Source organism: Brienomyrus brachyistius, chromosome 18 (genome assembly GCF_023856365.1).
Source record: "Brienomyrus brachyistius isolate T26 chromosome 18, BBRACH_0.4, whole genome shotgun sequence".
NCBI classification, from domain to species: domain Eukaryota; kingdom Metazoa; phylum Chordata; class Actinopteri; order Osteoglossiformes; family Mormyridae; genus Brienomyrus; species Brienomyrus brachyistius.
The window spans coordinates 937,627-956,829 of NC_064550.1; the positions used below are offsets into that span (position 1 = coordinate 937,627).

Genomic DNA, 19,203 nt, shown 5'->3' on the forward strand with positions numbered 1-19,203 from the left:
GACTGCTGCCCCCGCAACCTGACCTGAGATAAGCAGAGGATAATGGATGGATGTAACACTGTAAATCATTCATGCACCAGGATAAGTGATTGGAAGCTAAATGATTACTATATGATATTGTACATATACTCATAAAAACAGTATGCTATTAGGAACATGAGTAACTATAGTAGATGGAAAATGAAATTTACATTCATAGGGCAAGAGAGTATTTTAATCAAGCTTCTAAAAGCCAGTATATCGCCTATCAATGCCATGATCTTAAAGAATACAATTATATTCCATATATCCAAGTTTATTTGTGGAATGCACAGTAGTGCAGCATACAGCAGTAGATGTAGTCAATGAAGTGAGTTATATAAAAGCATTAAATTGTGTACATATCCATCCATCTTTCCACCAAATCCTGGACAGTGTTGCAGGAGTGGGGAGGAAACTGGGGCATAGTACAAGGCACAAGCCAGGGGAAGGCCCTGGACGGGAGGCCAGTCTATCACATCACATAACATACGTATACGACATACAGAGAAAAACTAAAAACCGATAACCTCCTGTGCGTTTTGCCATCTTATCTTTCCAGGTCTCGCGTTAACCAGATAGTACTAGAGAAATAATCTCTCCAATCAGTGGCTTCCTTATTGCGACGTCAGTGTCGCTTTTAATGCGATTGGTCGAGTCTGTCGGCGGCGTTTGATTCTTTCAAGATGGCCGAGGTTGTAGAACTCCATAAGCTGAAGGTAATGCAGTTCAAATAATATAAAAATGCAAAGCCTTAACTAGATGTGAAATGTACGATTGAATGTAAGCGCTGGTGTAGTGTTTTTGTTTGGTACTTGACGAAATATCTAAAGAGGGGAAGTTTAGCATAGCTAGCTAGCTGACTTGAATACTGGGTTAGCTTGTACACTAGCTAGTTAAACTGGATATGCGAGTCGGTTAATCCGGGATGTTATATGAAAAGGAACTGCTTCCCTTACGAAGAAATAACAGATCGAACATTTTGGGAAGTGTATGTAGTGATTAGGTTTTAAGTGGGGTGTTTCATTACTTGACGTAAATTGGCAAGGCATGGGTGACGGGGTCGTACTTTTAATTCGACTGATAGCGAGTATGTGGAGTTTCCTGGGAACTGAGATCTTGCTGCTCCTTCTCTGTGTGAAACTTTTTTTTGATCCTCCGAATTGTACCTTAAAATACCGAGTACGATGAATGATTTCCAGCTGGTTACCTTTATCGTTGTGTTTTGGTTGCAGCTGGCCGAGCTGAAGCAGGAATGTGCTGCCCGCGGTCTGGAGGTGAAGGGAAACAAGGGGGACCTGATCGCAAGGTTGCAGGCTTATCTGGAGGAGCATGGTACGACAGCGTTTAACAAGCATTAAGTATAAATCTTAAAATTACCTCTTTACACACATGCCTTGCACTCCATCACATTGCACTCAGTCTGTAAGAATGAATGAATATCTTAAAAGCCCTGGCTCTTTATGTTGGGATATTCATTTATCAACAGTGAAGACTAAGTGACACTTTTGTTTGAGAGCGAACTAAACATGGTTTTGTGGTGTTTGCCAGGAGATGATGAGGAGGTGAATGAGGAAGAGGTGCTTGCTGAAGAGCCTGAGGTAATCGTTTTATTCATCTGGGACATGGACATAGCCTTTAGGTTATTAGCATTCATATTAAGAGCACTGACTGGAAACATAAATCTGGAAATTACAGGAGTTGCCAAAAGAGGAAGAGCCCATCATTCCGAAACAACCAGTACAATCCCCGGCACCCCAACCTGCACCGTGAGTCCTTACCCTCTCCGCCTCCCCATGTCTAAATAGCCATTTTCCGGTCTTTTCTCCTTATATGTGCCTGCCCCTGGGATGATTCCCAGGTTTCTCACATAGCTACTCACTTCTGTTTGAAGCAAGTTGGATTTAGTTTGTAATTCAGCAAGTGGGGAATGCATTTGGTCGTAAGATGCTTTTCGAGGAGATGACTAAGGGCTGAATGTGCTTGCCTGCCAGCTGGGCCTCAGCGATGGAGACCTGCTCAGCTGTACATTTCTGCTTTGTGCTTATCGCTCTATAATTACATCTCTGTAGTGTGATACCATGTTGGGGGTTAACTATGACCATACTGCATAGTGTAGGCTATGCTGGGGTACTCTGTGGCCGGCTGCCCCCCCCCCCCCCCCAGAGCCCCCTCTTCACAGTGCTCATTTTCTCGTCTGTTTTTTTTTTACTTGTTTTGTTTATGCAATGTCTCTCTTAAACGATTGTTGCAAGTTTAAGAAATGATATCGACCTAAGAATAACTTTTTTATGGTTTCTGTGTCAGGGTGCCTGAGAAGAAGCTGGTCAAAATCACCCCACCGAGCTCTCTCAACGAGGTGTGTGTCCCCTGCTGTTCAGCGGTGTTCCCAGTGACCAGTTCTCCGACCAGACATGCGTACTCGGTTATGCATGTTGTTCATAATGTTCCTCCGTGGGTTACCCTCCCTCTCTCGTCTTTCCTAGCGGATGCAGAAGAGAGCTGAGCGTTTCAATATGCCCGCATCTACTGATGCTAAGAAGGTGATCCGTGCTGCCAGGTAAGGATGTGATGGAGTGCTCATCGTCTACAGGTGACACTCCAGGGCCTGGTCTGTGAAGTGGGCCCATTGTCTGAACTCCACCTGGCATTTTCTGTTGCAGGTTTGGCATACCGGTTTCTGAATCCAGTTCCACACAGGGTAAGCCCTGCCTATCACGTGTAAATGTTTCACAGCATTACTGCAGTTTTGTCTGGGCTTAATTTGATGCCTTTTTCCTTTTAAATCAGGTTCTTCTGCAAGTGGCAAACCAGGGGTGGGTATATATGTAAAGCTTTGCTGAGTATTGTTGTATAGAGCAAAGTTGCACTTGCATAATGTTTTACGTGGACTACTCAAAGGTATGGTAAGTAAACTTAAATTTTTCCTCTCTTCTCAAGGTCAGTGTGGAAATTTTGAAGAAGAGAGCTCAAAGGTTTGGCATGAACGTGTCGTCCGTTTCCAAGAAGGTGAGTGGACCATGCTGGCCTTCTGTCTGAAATATTTCAGCAGACAAAACACTTGTGTACAGCAAGGAAGTCCCATCAAACTAATCTGTGAGATGTGTGTGTTCATGTTTCATTCATTCAAGGTTGAAGAAGATGAGAAGCTGAAGAAGAGGAAGGAACGATTCGGAATTCTCACTGGAGCTGCTGCCGTTGGGGAAGACGCAGAGGTACCAAACTTCCCCAGATTCATCTAACGAATCTAATTCCTTGCAAACATCAATGGGCTCGGTGTGAAAAGTGCGCAGTCTTGCCAATGTGTTTTTTTTTTTTTCTTATCCGAGCGAGTGTCAAGTGTTTACCGTGTTCCTCAAAACACTCGTGATAATGATACTTGGAAGTCTTTTCCTTCGAAAGCACCTGACGGTCTGAGGATGTTTGTTTTTACATTGCAGGCAAAGAAGAGGAAGCGAGCGGAGCGCTTTGGGAATGTGTAGCGCTGCATCTCCTTGGTTTTTTTTATGCCCTTCGGCTTTGTTCTTAATGCTTTTGCTTTTGTACTGTAAACACATTCTCATGGAAGAACAATCCAGGGAGACTCAACGAGCGGAGTTTTACTCTGACAGTGAACCACATGTCACAATTTGTAAATTAAAGGAAGGTTTTCATAAATTGTGTGCGATGCTTTTCTTGGCTTCCCTTCGATGTGGTCACCTCGAATAAAAATACTTTTGGAGTATTTGGCACGTTGAATTGTGATCAGTTAAACTGAAGCTGATATTCCAGCATTCAGCTCAGAGTTTTCTCACTCATTCAGATGGCATGCAGATCTGTACATGGCCCCCACCCTGAGGATTCTACTGTCATTAAGAACCAGAGGTGGAGATTTCCGGTCTGGAGAATACAAATCCAGACCAGGATTTTGTTTCAACCAACCAGTTGAGTATAGAGTCACAGAGTACTCAACTGGATAGTTGAAAGAAAATCCTGGTCTGGATTTGTGTTCTCCAGACCTGAAATCTCCACCTCTGTTAAGAACGTGCCTATGATCAGGAGGTTGCTGGTTCGAGTCTGGACTTTGCAGAATTGTCACACATCCATGGGATCTTGAGCAAGGTCTTTAACCCTCCTTGGGCACTGAAAGGTGGCTGACTTTACACAGTGACCCAAAGCTTGTGGCAAAAGTGGAAAAAGAGAAATTCTCCATGGGGAATATGAAAGTACCACAAATAAAGAACTGCTTGGATCCAGTAACAAAAAGAGGCATAGTAATTGGAAGCCTTGACCTGATCTGTTTTCAGAACCTCACTATTGATGGGGGTGCCATCTCCCTGTCTCAAGTGATCCATGATCTCAGTGTGACATTTCATGTTTTTTAGATTTTCCCCATAAGGTCCTCAAGCTGATATATGCATTAATTTCATCACATATTGGTGATGGTAATGTGCTTTACCGTGGCTTCCCATCGTGAGCACCTGGGAAATCCCTACTGCTCCAGAAGTGCTGCCAGGCTGCTTATGAGAGGATGTTTAATCGGAGCCTCCTTCGTCTTGCTGAGGGAATGGGACGTATTACGCAGCCTGTTCAAGGCCACATGTGTGGAACGTGGAGGTGCATGAGATCACCACCTCTGAGCCCATCGCGCTTTTTATCTTAACCAACGGGGTAGAAGATTTCCTTTTATGGGAGTTACAGAAACATAAGAATTGCAGCTTTCTGTTATTCTGGAGTTTTATTCTTTGGAACGGGGATACTCTGTTTCTTTCCTGTCATTAATTTAATAATTATAAACAAATTTTAATTGAGTATAAAATGTGTATGAACATAGTGAAACAAAATCCTAAATGAATATAATATATAAGCAGTATGAAACAAGAGTTAAATCCATATTCAGTCGCCCTCTCTCAGCCAGGAGAGCTATAGTGCCATTCAAGGTCAGGTCATTTACCAAAACAAGAAGTGCAGTTTTCCTTATATCATAAATTGAAACTGTTTGTTTGGCCCACCACACAGCACAAATGAGACAATGACTGCAATCCCAGCATGCTCTCCTTCCTATTGATTGCAGAATTGCATTATATTTTAAATAACCTACACAGAACTTACATCATTTAATTTTTTTCATTTTCGCCCTCCACCCCTTCCGGGGTATGAGCCGCCAAAGGTAGATCTCCATAGGTTTCTGTCCTGGGCCATTCTTTCTAGTTGACTCCAGGTGTAGCCCATCCTTGTCATTTCTGCCTCGAGGTCTCGTCTCCAGGTGTTTCTTGGACGGCCTCTCTTCCGCTTGCCTTGGGGGTTCCATCTGAGAGCCTGTCTGATGATGTTGGTTTGTGGTTTGTGGAGGGTATACCCTATCCATCCCCATCTTCTCTTCCAGATTTCTGCTTCTACTGAAGGTTGGTAGGTCTTTTCCCATAGGTTGGTGTTACTGATGGTGTCTGGCCAGCGGATGTGGAGAATCTTTCTGAGACAGGTGTTGATGAACGTCTGGATTCTTTGGATGTTGGTTTTGGTTGTCCTCCAGGTTTCGGCCCCATACAACAATACTGACTTCACGTTGGAATTGAACAGACGGATCTTGGTGGTCAAGGTCAGTTCTCTGGAAGCCCAGATGTTCTTGAGCTGGATGAAGGCGGCTCTTGCTTTGCCGATCCTTGCCTTGACGTCTGTATCTGTTCCACCGTACTGGTCGATGATGCTGCCCAGGTAGGTGAAGGACTGTACCTCCTCCAGGGAACTTCCATTCACGGTGACTGGGTTGTTGCTGTTGGAGTTGGTCTTCAGAATCTTGGTCTTCTCCGTGTGGATGTTGAGTCCAACCTGACCTTCGGTCAAGATGCTGTACCCCCTTTTCAAAAAGATCTGGGAAAAGGAAGAGATACCGACCGACTGGAAGGAGGGTTACCTAGTCAAGCTTCCAAAAAAAGGGGACCTCAGTAACTGTAACAACTACAGAGGCATCACACTCCTGTCAGTGCCAGGCAAGGTCTTCAACCGGATCCTCCTAGAGCGGATGAAGGACATCGTCGACCCAAAACTACGAGACGAGCAAGCAGGTTTCTGACAGAACCGATCATGCACAGACCAAATCGCAACGCTGCGCATCATAGTAGAGCAATGCTTGGAGTGGAGCACACCATTGTACATCAACTTTGTCGACTATGAGAAGGCGTTCAACAGTGTGGATCGAGAGACTCTCTGGAAGCTCCTCCGGCACTATGGCATCCCAGCCAAGGTGGTCAACCTGATCAAGAGCTCATACGAGGGAACAACCTGCAGAGTGATCCACGGAGGGCAGCTCACCAACAGCTTCCAAGTGAAGACAGGAGTCCGACAGGGGTACTTGTTATCCCCGTTCCTCTTCCTCATCACTATCGACTGGATCATGAAGACATCCACCAGTGAATGCAGAAATGGAATCCAGTGGACCTTGTGGAGCCAATTGGAAGACCTAGACTTTGCAGACGATCTCGCTCTTCTCTCCCACAGTCAGCAGCAGATGCAAGAGAAGATCAATGTGCTGGCAACCACATCATCACAGGTTGGACTCAACAGAACTTACAGTACTAGACAAAAGTCTAGACACACTTGCTTTTAATGCATTTGTCTATTTTAGCCTTGTGATTCACCTTATAGTAAAAGGCCTTGAGTAAGACATGTCAGATGCTGTTACAACCAGGAGTCATGTTCCACATCTCAAGGTTTTCTCAAACTTTAGACACTTCAAAATAGCCTGTTTGTTTCAATGCCAGCACTGCAGACTCTTGGCATTCTCTCAACCAGCTTCCAGATGCGGCCACATATAATGCTCCTCCAACAGTCCTGAAGGAGCTGGCTACCTTGCTCTTATTCTTCACTCCAACTTTCCCCAAACCAGCTCTGTAGGGCTTAGGTCAAGGGATTGTATGGGGTCAGGCCATCTGTTTCATCACTCTCTCTCTCCTTGTTCACAATTTAATATTTATTACATAATGTTGAGGTGTGTCGTCGTCTTGTTGGAAAACAAATGATTTTCAGTAGGTGTGTCTTGACTTTTAAATGGCACTACATAACAGCCAAACACACTTGTGGTATTCTTTATGCGATGGAAATCAAATATTGTTCTGAAACTTCTTCCCCAACACGTAAACATGTTACTGTTGTAGGCTGCTTTTGTTTCACCCGACCTGCCTGATGGAGTTCAAGTCTGGAGACATAATTTGAAACCTACTGTCTTGTTTTTTTTTTTCTCTAAGATAATTCCGACAGCCTGGAGGTCATTTGGATCACTTTCTTGATGAAGGATCAACCCCTGACCAATTAAGCACAGACCAGAGGCCATTGCATGGTGCTGCAAAATGATGTGGTATCCATTTTGATTCAGGGTGCCAGGCATTCTGTGCATCAGAAACCACAACACTTCTTTCCAACAAGCCACTCCCCACCCCTAGCCACAACACATCAGGAAGCATCATATCTTGTTACAGTAAAAGTCAGACCCTTTTTGTTCTAATTGCACATACTTTATTTGCATAGAACTGCTGCTGACTCAGAAACCTGTCTTCTGATTCTGTTTGGGTCTGCCAGACCTCTTCCCCTCAGGCTCCTCCAGTGTCCAATAGTATTGAATTGATACCTTGCCTTTCTTTGCAATCTCCAAAGGAACTGCCTACACAATTAAGGATTAAAATGGTCTGTCTTCCTTTAATTGTCCTATTATTTCCATTATTACAGCATTATACTGCTTTCTGCAGCAGACTGTAACAGACTGTTCCAACACTGCTTTTACACACCAAAGGTCTGTAAGTAACCAACAAAAGTTGGGATACCGATAAGAATTGTTTGAGTCAACTTTGACAGGCTGCCTGTCTCCTCTTTCTACCCGTACTTATCATCTTTGTTTTCTTCACGCATTCTGTACACGTGTATATGCAAAGACTTATCTTCACTGTTTGTAGTGTATTATATAAGACTTTGAAAATACCTCGGCACCATACATCGCAAATACAAATACAGTTGATTCCGGAATAGTAAAATAACTTGTACGAAAGGACAAACTTGTCAAATTCGCAAGGTATACACTACTTATAGTTATTTATCGGTGAATTCTTCAAACGTACTGCCAAAATTAAAAGCAACAAGCATAACATATATTGTATAATAATGTATGTGCAAGTATGAAGAATTTTCATTATATTAACACGCAAATCCTAACTGACCGTACCCTATAATGACCGGCGGCGGAAGCTGCGCGAGGTCGGAAGATCGCGTCATTGCCTCGCGGTCGCTGACGCAAGTTCCTCTGACGCACTGGGTTTTTAAAATATTATTGTCCTCCTCAGTAATGGCGGCTTCGTTTCCTTCTCCTTCTGTAACAAGCAACAAATGGTATTTCACAAGGGAAGAAATCGAAAATAGCCCGTCTCGTCGTGCGGGACTTGATCCCGACAAAGAACTGTCTTACAGACAGCAAGCCGCAAACCTATTACAGGACATGGGACAACGGCTCAATGTGTATCTTTTTGCCGGAGGAGCGGGGTATAACGTGCACTTCACGGTTTTGCGGCTGCTGTGACGGCTCGAACATCCGCGACTCCATCGGTCGTTTTGGTTTTATTCTCATTCTAAGCTAGTCTCTGTCCTCGGCGAGCGGCAAAAGTGAATGACGGGAAAACACAAGCGGAACGCATACGATTTTCGCCTGGGAGGCGAAGCGCGCGTAAGCCGCGCGGCTCAGCGGTCTCCAAGAGCGGCCCGGGCTCGTTGCTAAGGATCGGGGTTTATGGGATGTGTAGGCCTCATCTGCGGCCTGCGGGGTTACCGGGAAACAAAAGCCGGGCGGCTGGTCAGCGAAGGGACGGCCTCGTAAAGGACCGATAAACGCAAAAATATGGCGTTTATATCGCCGCAAGGGCCCTCGCAGCGCCACATTTTAAGGTTAAGGCGTTTATCGAAAAAAGCGTTTCTCTGTGGTGGCACACCGACCTGCTGAGAAACTGAAAGTAGACTAGCTGGCTCCGTGGCTCGCTAACTGCTAAAGAAACCCACAAAAGAAAACCTTTAACAGAAATGAAAATACAAAACCATACAGCTACTGCTTGCTTAATAGCATTTTATTTGGTAATTCGACGCCGCCGAACCCCATGTCTTCCATATAAGCGACAATATATACGTTTGGGTTACGCGAAAACCGTCGACTAAGTATGAAACCTTGGAGAACCAATGTGTGCACAATATGAAAGCTCATATTTAACAATTTTGATACTATCCTGTTGTCTGCATCGACCGGTGCACCGAAACCGCAGCCAAAGCGGCTCAGGGTTACACAGCTACCGGCCGGCTGGCTTTCCGCACAGTCCCTTTGATCGATTTTTACAAGAAAGAGTGCAAGTAACAGGGAAACCAGCACACGTGATCTTTGGGGTCCCGGAGTATTAAAATATTAACAATTGAAAAGTGCATGTCGAGTGCAATGCAGTGTGCTTTAAAAGTAACTAAAACAGCCTTCTGTGAGTCCATATCCATGGCCAGGATAATGTTTTAAAAGCACCGGTTAAAGAAAAATAAAAATAATGTACACATTTCATGAATAGGAATGAAACTGTCACTACAGCTGATAAATTCATGTTTTGGTCCTGCTGATCCCAGGACCAAGTTGTATGTTTGAAAAATGAGCTTAATAAATTTATAACTGTGTGGTAATAAGTGCACAGCTGATAAGTCTCTTGAATACAGTATGGGGATAGATCGGTGTAGACTGGACCTTAATGATATCGGAGGCCGTCTCGCTAGGGGTGTCTATGGTGTGATGTTTCATTGGAGTCCCTTTTACTTGGGCTGCTGTGTCGTTCCTTAACCTCCACTCTACAGCTCCCAGCTGACTATCAACACTGCCATTGTGTATATGCACCGCTTCTACATGATCCAGTCCTTCACCCGCTTCCACAGAAACGTGAGTACCCCACTCACCTGACACACGTCCCCTTCATTTTTTATCCTTATGGTAATTAGTTTTACCCACAGCAGAAATACTTGTCATTGTATTGCTGTCCCCGGCTAGTTGTTCGTTTGTTCATTCTTTCATTCGTTCTTTCTATCTATCTGGTGCAGTATTTCACAAAATTCACAGTTTGGTACAAACTTCAATTTTCAAGTTCACGGTTTGCAATTTAAGTACAGTGGGGAAATTATTATTTTGTTTTGAAATTATTCATTATTATAACAATACAAACAATTAGGATCAGATATAAACTGAAAGGTATCGTCTGTCGACATTTCCGAATAAAAAAAACCGAAGAGATGCTTATTTGCATGTTGTAAAAATATATACGTAAAATAAAAAATGTGACGACATATGAACTGAATCCCACATTAATCCCGTTTTGTACTACTTAGTATGGTTGCATATATGCGTATGGAAACTGTCAATTATGACTCACTTTAACCTGCATTGGCCATAACCAGCTCAGCCACAAACAGATTGGCCTCCAGTGTGGGCAGTGGTGGCTTAATGGTTGGGGAAGCACACTTGTAATCAAACGATTGCAGATTGGAATCCCCGACCAGCAAGGCACCACTGAGGTACCCTGAGCAAGGTACTACCAAGCACTGCTCCCCAGGCACTGAATTAGCTGCCCCTTGCTATGTCACATTGTTACATATTTTCGTTGTTGTGCACTGTGTGCTGTGGTGTGTCAACAACGACGATTGATCACAAAATTCTGAAAAATAACTCTTCATTCGTTTCATTGTGTGTACCAAACTGAACGCTACATGGCAAATACGTGTACAATTACACAGTTAATATATGTAATCTGAATGCGGCCCTATGTGATGTGATGCCCTAGTTCAACTGTATCATGCAAGTCTGTTTGTTGCCGGGTGTGGGATTGAATATTCATGTGTTGGATGAATTTGGAGTGGTGAAGTGTAATTCTCTCTGAATGACAGGTTCACTCTGAAAAGTTGTTTTAATTACTTTGCGTCTTGGTAATTGTAATTGCCAGACATTCTTGATTCATTTTGGGTGATTAAAAGCTTTGTATTCGAGCTGGACCCCTTCTTACCTCCCTCCACACTGTCCTCAGGTGATAGCTCCAGCGGCCTTGTTCCTGGCTGCGAAGGTAGAGGAGCAGCCTCGCAAACTGGAGCATGTGATCAAGGTGGCCCACGCTTGCCTGCACCCTCAGGACCCTTCGCCAGATACTCGGAGTGATGTAAGTATTCTGGGCCGGAGCTGTTCGCTGCAGCTGCGTTCAGTCCTGGCTTGTGCTGTGTTGGTAGATCCTAGATTTTTTTTGCCAAATTTAGCATGTTTGTCTCTTATAAATACACATTTGTAAACATACTGGCCTAAATATTTAATTTCCTGTAGGTAGAAATTGACATTTTAGTTTTGTTTATCAGTACTAGGCTAGTAAATTTAGTAAAGACCTGTTCGAAATTAAAAAAAACGGCAGCAACATTTAACAACCTGTGGTTTTCTATTTCATGATTTTGCTGTTTCATTGCTCAGTGCTTGCCACAATATGTAAGGCCTAATAGTACTGTATGCAGTAGAATGATGCCCCTAATTATAAGACTTTGTAATGTTTTAATTACATTTCCAGTTGCATTGTCAAAATCACTTATTGGGTTAACAAATAAAAAGCATATTAGTCTTTAATGGAATATTTAATTTCATGCAAATTATTGTACAATAAACTTTGGAAAATAAAAAAATCAGCTGTGAATTCCTCCACATTGGTCCTGCATTCAGTCTTTTTCCCTCCCCCCTCAGCATTATCATAAAAAAAATTCAAATATTAAATGTGCACCTTGGTGGGCTTCTGAATAAAGAGACCTTCACTAAGGCTTTAAATGTTGATTTTAGGTGGTTTTTGCATGTTAAACTCAAATTAAACCTGGTTTCCAGGTGTCTGTGTATAGCTGCTTTCCCACACTGCTTGGCCCGTAATGTTGTCCTGTTTCCATGGCCTCGGTTTCCAGAAGCTGGCTGTGATGTCATGGGGCTCCTTGTCTTTTTGGCCTTTCCTGGGGGTGTTCAGCAGGTGTCACTGCTGGTCTTCAGCTGAAAGTAAAAATAGCTCTTTGGAAAGTTTCCTGGGGTGCTTCTTGTGCTTGGTTTCAGGGGGGGGGTTAAAGTGTAGGAGTGGTAAGGTGATGCGCCATGGCCGCAGAGCAAAGACCGGGGTGGCCATCTGAGGGAAATATTCCAGTAGGGGGAGTTACTGCCTCTTTCCGCCGTAAGTAACCCGCCTGTCCTCTCGACCTCAGGCTTACCTGCAGCAGGCCCAGGACTTGGTCATCCTGGAGAGCATTATCCTCCAGACCCTGGGTAAGTCGGAGGACTCGGGAGGTGTGAGTGTGAGGTGGTGGCAGGCTGGCATCCCTGTGGGCTCAGCTGATGTTTGCTGAAGAAAGAAACGTGAGAAATTCACATAGCAAGTTGGTTTTTGTGCTCATAAATACAGAGAGGAGTGTCAAATAAACTCTGAGCATGTCCTGCTGGCTGCTGTGGTTTATGGAGCAGGGCGGCTCTCCTGAGGGCTCCTCGGCTTTCCCCATGTGCCCCTGTGAGGCGATGCCCATCACCTGCTCCTCAGTGAGGAGAGCGTCATGCTTTCACGAGGCTCCTACTGAACGAACTGGCCAGTAGCTGTTGGTGTGGCCTGTCGTGTGTAGGGCATCCAGCTGAAATCTTTCTGTTGTGTGGGACATGGCCTAAACAGGTGTCTTTCTCTCTCCTTTTCTTGCGCTCTCTTCCTCCTCCCATGGATCGCAGCGTTCGAAATCACCATCGACCACCCGCACACACACGTTGTCAAGTGCACTCAGCTTGTCAGAGGTGAGTGTCTCCATCTCACACATACATAGGTTAGTGCCTCTAACGCATCTTAGTCAGAATCACCAGCGGCCGCCTTGCCGTCCATATTTAAGGTATCTGGATCGGTGAGGGGATAAGGCACCATTGTTCAGTGTTGCTTGAGGTAGACTGTCTCGGTCCGTGCTCCAGAATTCCCAGTAAGTTTAACAGGGCCTCTTGTGATGGCCAAAGCAGATGTAAAGCATGCTGGTGAATGCTCTGGAGTTGGTGTTGCTGGGGCCCAGCGGGCCCTGTTGGGGCCTGTGGTAATCTTCTGGGGGCCCCCTACTTCTGGCAGAGGGATGACCCATTTGAGTGCTTTGCTCGCAGAGCTGGCCTGTCCTGCATTTTCCTGCTTCCCCATTAAACCCTGCGGGGCAGGCTGCTCTCTTAACTCTATGTTGGCAGTTATTGGTATGTGGTATTGTGGTATTTGTTTAGTTGAAAGTGATCCAGCTTTTCTGGTTTTGACACTTTGTTCCCTTCTCTTCTAGCGAGCAAGGACTTGGCTCAGACGTCATACTTCATGGCCACCAACAGGTGTGTGTCAGCTGGGCGCGGGTGCTTGTGTGTTGACCTGTCGCGTGTGTCTGGCCACTGACGTGAGTCTCTATCTCTGGCCTGGCGGCTTCACGGTGGCTCACGGGCAGCCTGCACCTGACCACCTTCTGCCTGCAGTACAGCCCCCCTGTGGTGGCTTGCGTCTGCATCCACCTGGCCTGCAAGTGGTCCAACTGGGAGATCCCAGTGTCCACAGACAGCAAGCACTGGTGGGAGTACGTGGACCCCACAGTGACCCTTGAGCTGCTGGATGGTATGTGTGTGCCATCCTCTCTCAGCCTGGAATGAGGGGTCACGGTATAGAACGATGAGCGTCACCACACTAGTATATGTGCTGGCCTGTATCCCTGGTAACATGGTGATTAAAAATGAGCTAAAATCGACTTTTATAAAACCTGTGAATCTTTGAGCAAAAAAAAAAAAAAAAAAAGTCACATTTGGTGTTTCCGATTCGAAGAGCTGCTGGATTTCAGGAACTGCGCCATTGACAGTGTACTTGTAATTACGCTGTTTTGCTTCCTCACACTGCTCTGTACACTGCACTGCTGTACTATCGTATATACATGTGTGACTCCAGTGTGAAACATTCCCGCAGAGCTGACCCATGAGTTCCTGCAAATCCTGGAGAAGACCCCGAGCCGCCTGAAGCGCATCCGTAACTGGAAGGTGAGCGTGGGGGTGCAAGGTTTGTGGGGGTGGGGGGGGGGTGTCTTTGCATGGAGCAGGAGGGGTTGACAAGCAGTGTGTCCCTTTCAGGCAGCGGGACAGACTGTGAAGAAGACGAAGGTGCAGGAGGAGGGCGACCAGACGGAGGCCATGATGAGCATGATCTCCATGGTGTCCTCCGACACCACAATCGCCGGCCTCATGAGCCTCTCCGCCTCGTCCTGTTCCCTCAGCACCACCCCTCAGGAGGAAAAGGAGCGCAGCACTGGGTCCTCAGGGACTCAGCACTGGCAACCTGGCACCAAGGCACACGGCGGCATGGACCCGGGGCCGGCGACACAGGGCCCACCGGGTACCCACGTTCCCGCCAAGGTGTCGCTGAGCGAGTACCGCGCCAAGAACGCTGACGTGCTGGCGGCTCAGAAGCGCAAGCTGGAGAACATGGAGGCCAGCGTGAAGCGGGAGTATGCCTCAGCCGCCCAGGCCCTCATCAGCCAGCAGAGGAAGGAAAAGTACCAGGAGCCGCCCGGGGGCCATCCCGGAGCCACGGCCTCCGACGTGAGTAGCCCCTCGCCCATCATCCTCAAGATCCCCCTGGAGAAGGAGCGCCAAGACCGCAACTCCCTGAAGATGCGGCTCCCGCTGGCAGCCGGGGCAGGACACGGCGGCCACGGGGGACACGGGGGACATGGTGGCGGAGGACACGGAGGGCACAGTGGAGGGGGGCACGCGGGAGGAGGTGGGGGAGGCAGCCGGACTGCGGACGATTTCAAAGTGCGGATCCGTGTGCCGGATAGACGCGGGGGTCTGGTGGAAGACGGCAAGAGCAGGGAGAAGCACAGAGAGAGGTCCAACCACCACCACCATCACTACTACCACCACTCAGCCAGCAGTGCCGGCGCCGTTGCTTCTTCATCCTCCTCCTCACATAAACACTCGAGCAGTGGGGGCGGCTCATTAGGGAGCGGCAAAAAATCGGGTGACTCCTCCAGCAGGACAAGCTTGTCATCGTCTTCTTCACGGAAGCGGCCTCACTCCATGGAGCCGTCACCCGCCTCGCACCCCTCCAAACCCAGCAAGTCCTCCAGGACTTCCTACCAGCTGCCCCCAGCGCCAGCCACTGCGGGCCATGCCCTGGGCTTGGGCCCCGACGGCCTGCCCCCCACGGCTGTGTCCCACCATCAAGGCTCCTACTCTCACTCCAAGTCGGACAAGGCGGACACCAACGGGCACAGCGCTGCTGGGGGTGGCAGCCAGTCCAACGAGTACCAGGACACGTTTGAGATGCTCAACTCCCTGCTCAGTGCCCAGGGCGTCCAGCCCACTCAGCCCCCCGTGTTTGACTACCGCTCACAGTACGGCGAGTACCGCTTCTCTGGAAGCCAGCGAGGCAATAGCTCCCGCCCTCCTCCCCTCCCTGCAGAGCCGCCCCCCCCACTGCCACCCCTCCCCAAGTGAGAACAGCTGTCAGCTTCCAACACAAGGCTCTAGGCCTGCATGGCTCCGCTCTGTGTTTGGGGGTTTTTGACTTGACAGCAGAGTAATGTATTCATTCAGAGTCCTCAGATTTCATACCTATTTTTCAATGTTTTTTTCCACATTTTTTAAAGCAGTCTTACCCCATGTACAGGGCAATAACAATTAATGCATAAAACGGTGAAAACCTATAAGAGAATGCCAATCAGTCACTCGTTCGATCGTGTAAATACTATTTTTGATGTCATTCTGGTTGAGGTGCATCAGATATTTGTATTGAAGTCTTTAACCCAGTCATACGGAGCCAGTGTGTTGCTTGGTTGAAAGTCACAGGAAAAAAAAAACAAAAAAAAAAGTGATTAAATACATTGAATGCATGGGGAAGTTTTGCATTTGTGAGCTAAAGGACTTATTTGTACAATTTTGAAAGCCTTGTTTTAATAGGCGTCAGATGGATTCAATACGTCAAAAATATTTATTTTGTACTCCCATCTGTATGTAGCATTGTTGGTATAGCCCCTTTATTTCTCTTCGGTTTCCACGACGACCAGTCAACCGTAGTCAACATTTTAAACGCGATCCTGGTGCTCAGTCTATTCCTAATAGTCATATATAAAACAACAGAGGAATATTTAATTGATTTTACCGTTTTTATTTTGTAAATATTTAAGGGAAAAAAAGATACAATGTCAATGTTTTATATTATGTACATGTGAACTGAAAAAGTGAATATAAAATGTATTTTTACATTTTGTATAGAAAAAAGATCATTGTAAATTAACTTTTAGTTTTTAGATTTTCAATGTGATGCAGTCATTGTTTTAAATGGTTGTAAAAAGCTATAGTATGACAGATGATGATGTTATATAGCTACATTTTCTTCCCAAAATGCAGCCGTACCGTTATGGTGTTAAACAGTCTACATGGGCTGTGTCGTGCTGATTAGCCGCCGACACGCGGCGTGTCGCGCACAGGGAGGGCGCCCTGCGTAAAGGCTTCAGTGTGCCGAAAGGCATCAAAGCCACATGGCAACTGAGCAGGTCACCTGACCCTTCTGTCATCCGCACCCCGCGCCGTAGCTGCTCCGCCCAGCGCCCGGGCACACCCCCGAGCCACCTGCTGCCGCGTAAAAGGCTCCACGCTTCTTCACCACTTGAGAACGATCAGGAAATTGTGTGTGTATATCTCATATAACCATGATTGTGTCTATGGGTTCTTTTGGATTTAATCACAGGTTTGCATAAATGACCTATAAATATAAGTATTTGCTATATTTCTGCAGCTACTATGAGTGTATGGGCTAAGTGAATTGTACTGATTTAACACCAAAGGCTTTTGTCATAGTCTTCATTTTAAGCCCGTTCTTTAAAAGCGGTAGCTTCTGAAATTGACACATTTACAGCCAGTTTAATATAGTAAAACTGCTTTTTATCTTTTGACTTAGTTCCTTATTTTCAGTGCAGTTCGTTTCTGTAAAATATGGGAGAAAACAAGCTGTTACTGGATTTTTGGGTATCTGTTTCTTGTGATAAAACTGAAAGATATGATCCAACAAATTATAACCTGTCATTCCCCGCCCCCCATTATCGGAATGTATGGTCACTTAACGTAAACTGGAAAAACAGATACAGTTGAATCCTCTAAGCCCCAGTCATTGATTCTTGTGTCATGTGGATAAGCTGTGATGTCCATGCATTTAAAGTCTGCAGTAGTACCATTGAGGTGTAATTTGATGACATTTTAAATACTTTGCTGCACTAAGAATTGCTATAATGGACTTGGCATTTCCCACAGTTTTAGCAGTTTTTAGCTGCTGTTTGTTTGGTTTGGTGATTTAAAGCAATTAAAGATTACTTGAATTAATTCCTCATGGAAAACAAACATTGATTCAAATCAGACATTGCTTCTTGATGAGAGTATTGTGGCTGTGGTCATATCTGACGGACACAGCTCTGGAAAAAATTGAGAGACCACAGCACAATTTTTTGTTTCATTCATTTCTCAATTTATGGGTATGCGTTTCTGCAAAATATACGTGTTTTTTTGCAAACTGCAGCCTGTCTCTTTCCTGTTTCTCATTAACAAAGGGTTTCATACTTGCTTATGGCACTTCAGTCTTGCTTCTAGGAACCTGATCCGAACAGTCCTAACAGTGCATTTCAAACCTGCACTTAATGTTTCCTGTTCCCTTTCAAGGTCAGTCGATGTCATCCTCCAATTCAGGAGAAACTTGGATAAGTTGACGGTCATGTCTGCCATTAGGACGTTGCTTCCGTCCTCTACCTGGCTGGTCTTTGGTCGTTCCCAGTGTCTCCTGCTTCACATTGTTCTTGTGTACTGCTGTCTTAGGAACTTTGACCTGGAAGTAGCCTGCCTCACAGTGTACCCTTCTGCCAGCAGAACCAGGATTAAACAAGGATTTAACAAAGCGATTCTTAATAAATATGGAGTGGTCTCAATTTTTTCCAGAGCTGTATTTGTGACTGATAAATGCATGAAATGCTACTGATGGTTATTGATGCAGCGTGGTTTTCACTTCTGTGATGCCTTTCATGTGTACACACACCTGCCCTCTGCTGTGACTCATGCTTGAGGAATACCACTGCGTTCACTGGATCCCACAGTAGTTTTGACTAATATTTCTCTCTGTAATTTTGTCTCGCATATTTTTTTTTCTAAGGTTATTCATTTTGAGAGGAATATTTCTGAACTATACATACATTTTTGTATGTTGTACCAGATGAACTCAGGTTTAGAATTTGGGGGAAATTTTGTTGTGAACTTCAGGAAGTCCAAGGTCTACATTTATTAGTTTGTGTTTTGTGAGCAGTTTTTAATGGTGAATGGTTTTGCTCCCATAAATAAATGTTTTAAAGTAAAATCCAAGCACTATTTTTTTTTCATGTAGATATTAGTGACTGGTACAAAGTAGCGGTAAGATTCTAGAAAAGGTAAGCAATTTAATTCTATATGATCTTAGTTTCAGTTGAAATTGAGGACAACATCAAAGAAATGGTGTGATATCTTGTGTATGAGGAAGATTCCAGCTGAATCAACCAACAAAAACACAGAACTCATTACTTTATGAAATTGGCAAAGAACATTTGCCAAGTTTGGAAAATTAATGTGTATTGCGCATGTACACAAACTAAACCTTTGAAGTGTATTTACGTTGTTTATAAAGTCAACTTAATACTGAATGAGAAAATACCTAAATAAAACTATGTTGGCATCTCAATAATTAAAAAATTGACTATCATTTGGTGGTGTTTTTGACATGGCACACGAGGTGAGGGTCCTTAGACTATAGACAATACTAAGGAAATGTATGAAGGGTGGCCAATCCTCAGAAAGCGCTGTTGTGTATGTAGGTTTTTGGCTGCAACTCCCTAATTCGATTACTAATTGGCGGACTGATTGTCTAGAGTCCTCACTTCTGGGTTTGAACAGCTGACCTAAACGTTATGCCAAAAGCCTGCATACACACTGGCCATTTGCAGATAATACATTGCAGTTATTTGGTAATGCTTCCAATGAATGGGTTTTGTTAAAACCCCAAAGTCTCCCTCCACTAGCGTAGTATTTGGTCATCAGGTATCTCTAAGTGTGTCTTCTAACCACTTATGCTGGTCAGGTCACATTTTGGGGGG

At 45.1% G+C, this 19,203-nt stretch overlaps 3 protein-coding genes across 4 annotated transcripts; all 3 read left to right on the forward strand.

The window, feature by feature from the left end:
* Window positions 1-644: 644 nt before the first annotated feature.
* LOC125712855 (SAP domain containing ribonucleoprotein) lies at window positions 645-3,675 on the forward strand. The gene is made up of 11 exons (XM_048983366.1): window positions 645-737; window positions 1,254-1,353; window positions 1,570-1,619; window positions 1,717-1,787; window positions 2,326-2,377; window positions 2,505-2,578; window positions 2,682-2,719; window positions 2,809-2,834; window positions 2,959-3,027; window positions 3,150-3,233; window positions 3,459-3,675. The coding sequence occupies exons 1-11, from the start codon at window positions 705-707 to the stop codon at window positions 3,498-3,500; spliced, it is 639 nt and encodes a 212-aa protein (XP_048839323.1). The 5' UTR covers window positions 645-704; the 3' UTR covers window positions 3,501-3,675.
* A 4,614-nt stretch (window positions 3,676-8,289) lies between these two features.
* On the forward strand, window positions 8,290-14,049 carry LOC125712831 (cyclin-T1-like). 2 transcript variants are annotated; one of them, XM_048983326.1, is made up of 7 exons: window positions 8,290-8,499; window positions 9,856-9,937; window positions 11,073-11,201; window positions 12,262-12,322; window positions 12,770-12,832; window positions 13,345-13,390; window positions 13,501-14,049. In XM_048983326.1, exons 1-7 carry the CDS (start codon window positions 8,330-8,332, stop codon window positions 13,697-13,699), a joined length of 750 nt encoding a protein of 249 aa, XP_048839283.1. In that variant the 5' UTR covers window positions 8,290-8,329; the 3' UTR covers window positions 13,700-14,049. The 2 variants fall into 2 exon arrangements, with proteins under 2 accessions (XP_048839283.1, XP_048839284.1); XM_048983327.1 differs by lacking the exon at window positions 13,501-14,049 and having other exon boundaries at window positions 13,345-13,479.
* LOC125712830 (cyclin-T1-like) lies at window positions 13,458-18,434 on the forward strand. The gene is made up of 3 exons (XM_048983325.1): window positions 13,458-13,664; window positions 14,007-14,077; window positions 14,168-18,434. The coding sequence occupies exon 3, from the start codon at window positions 14,228-14,230 to the stop codon at window positions 15,533-15,535; it is 1,308 nt and encodes a 435-aa protein (XP_048839282.1). The 5' UTR covers window positions 13,458-13,664; window positions 14,007-14,077; window positions 14,168-14,227; the 3' UTR covers window positions 15,536-18,434.
* The last annotated feature ends 769 nt before the right edge of the window (window positions 18,435-19,203 follow it).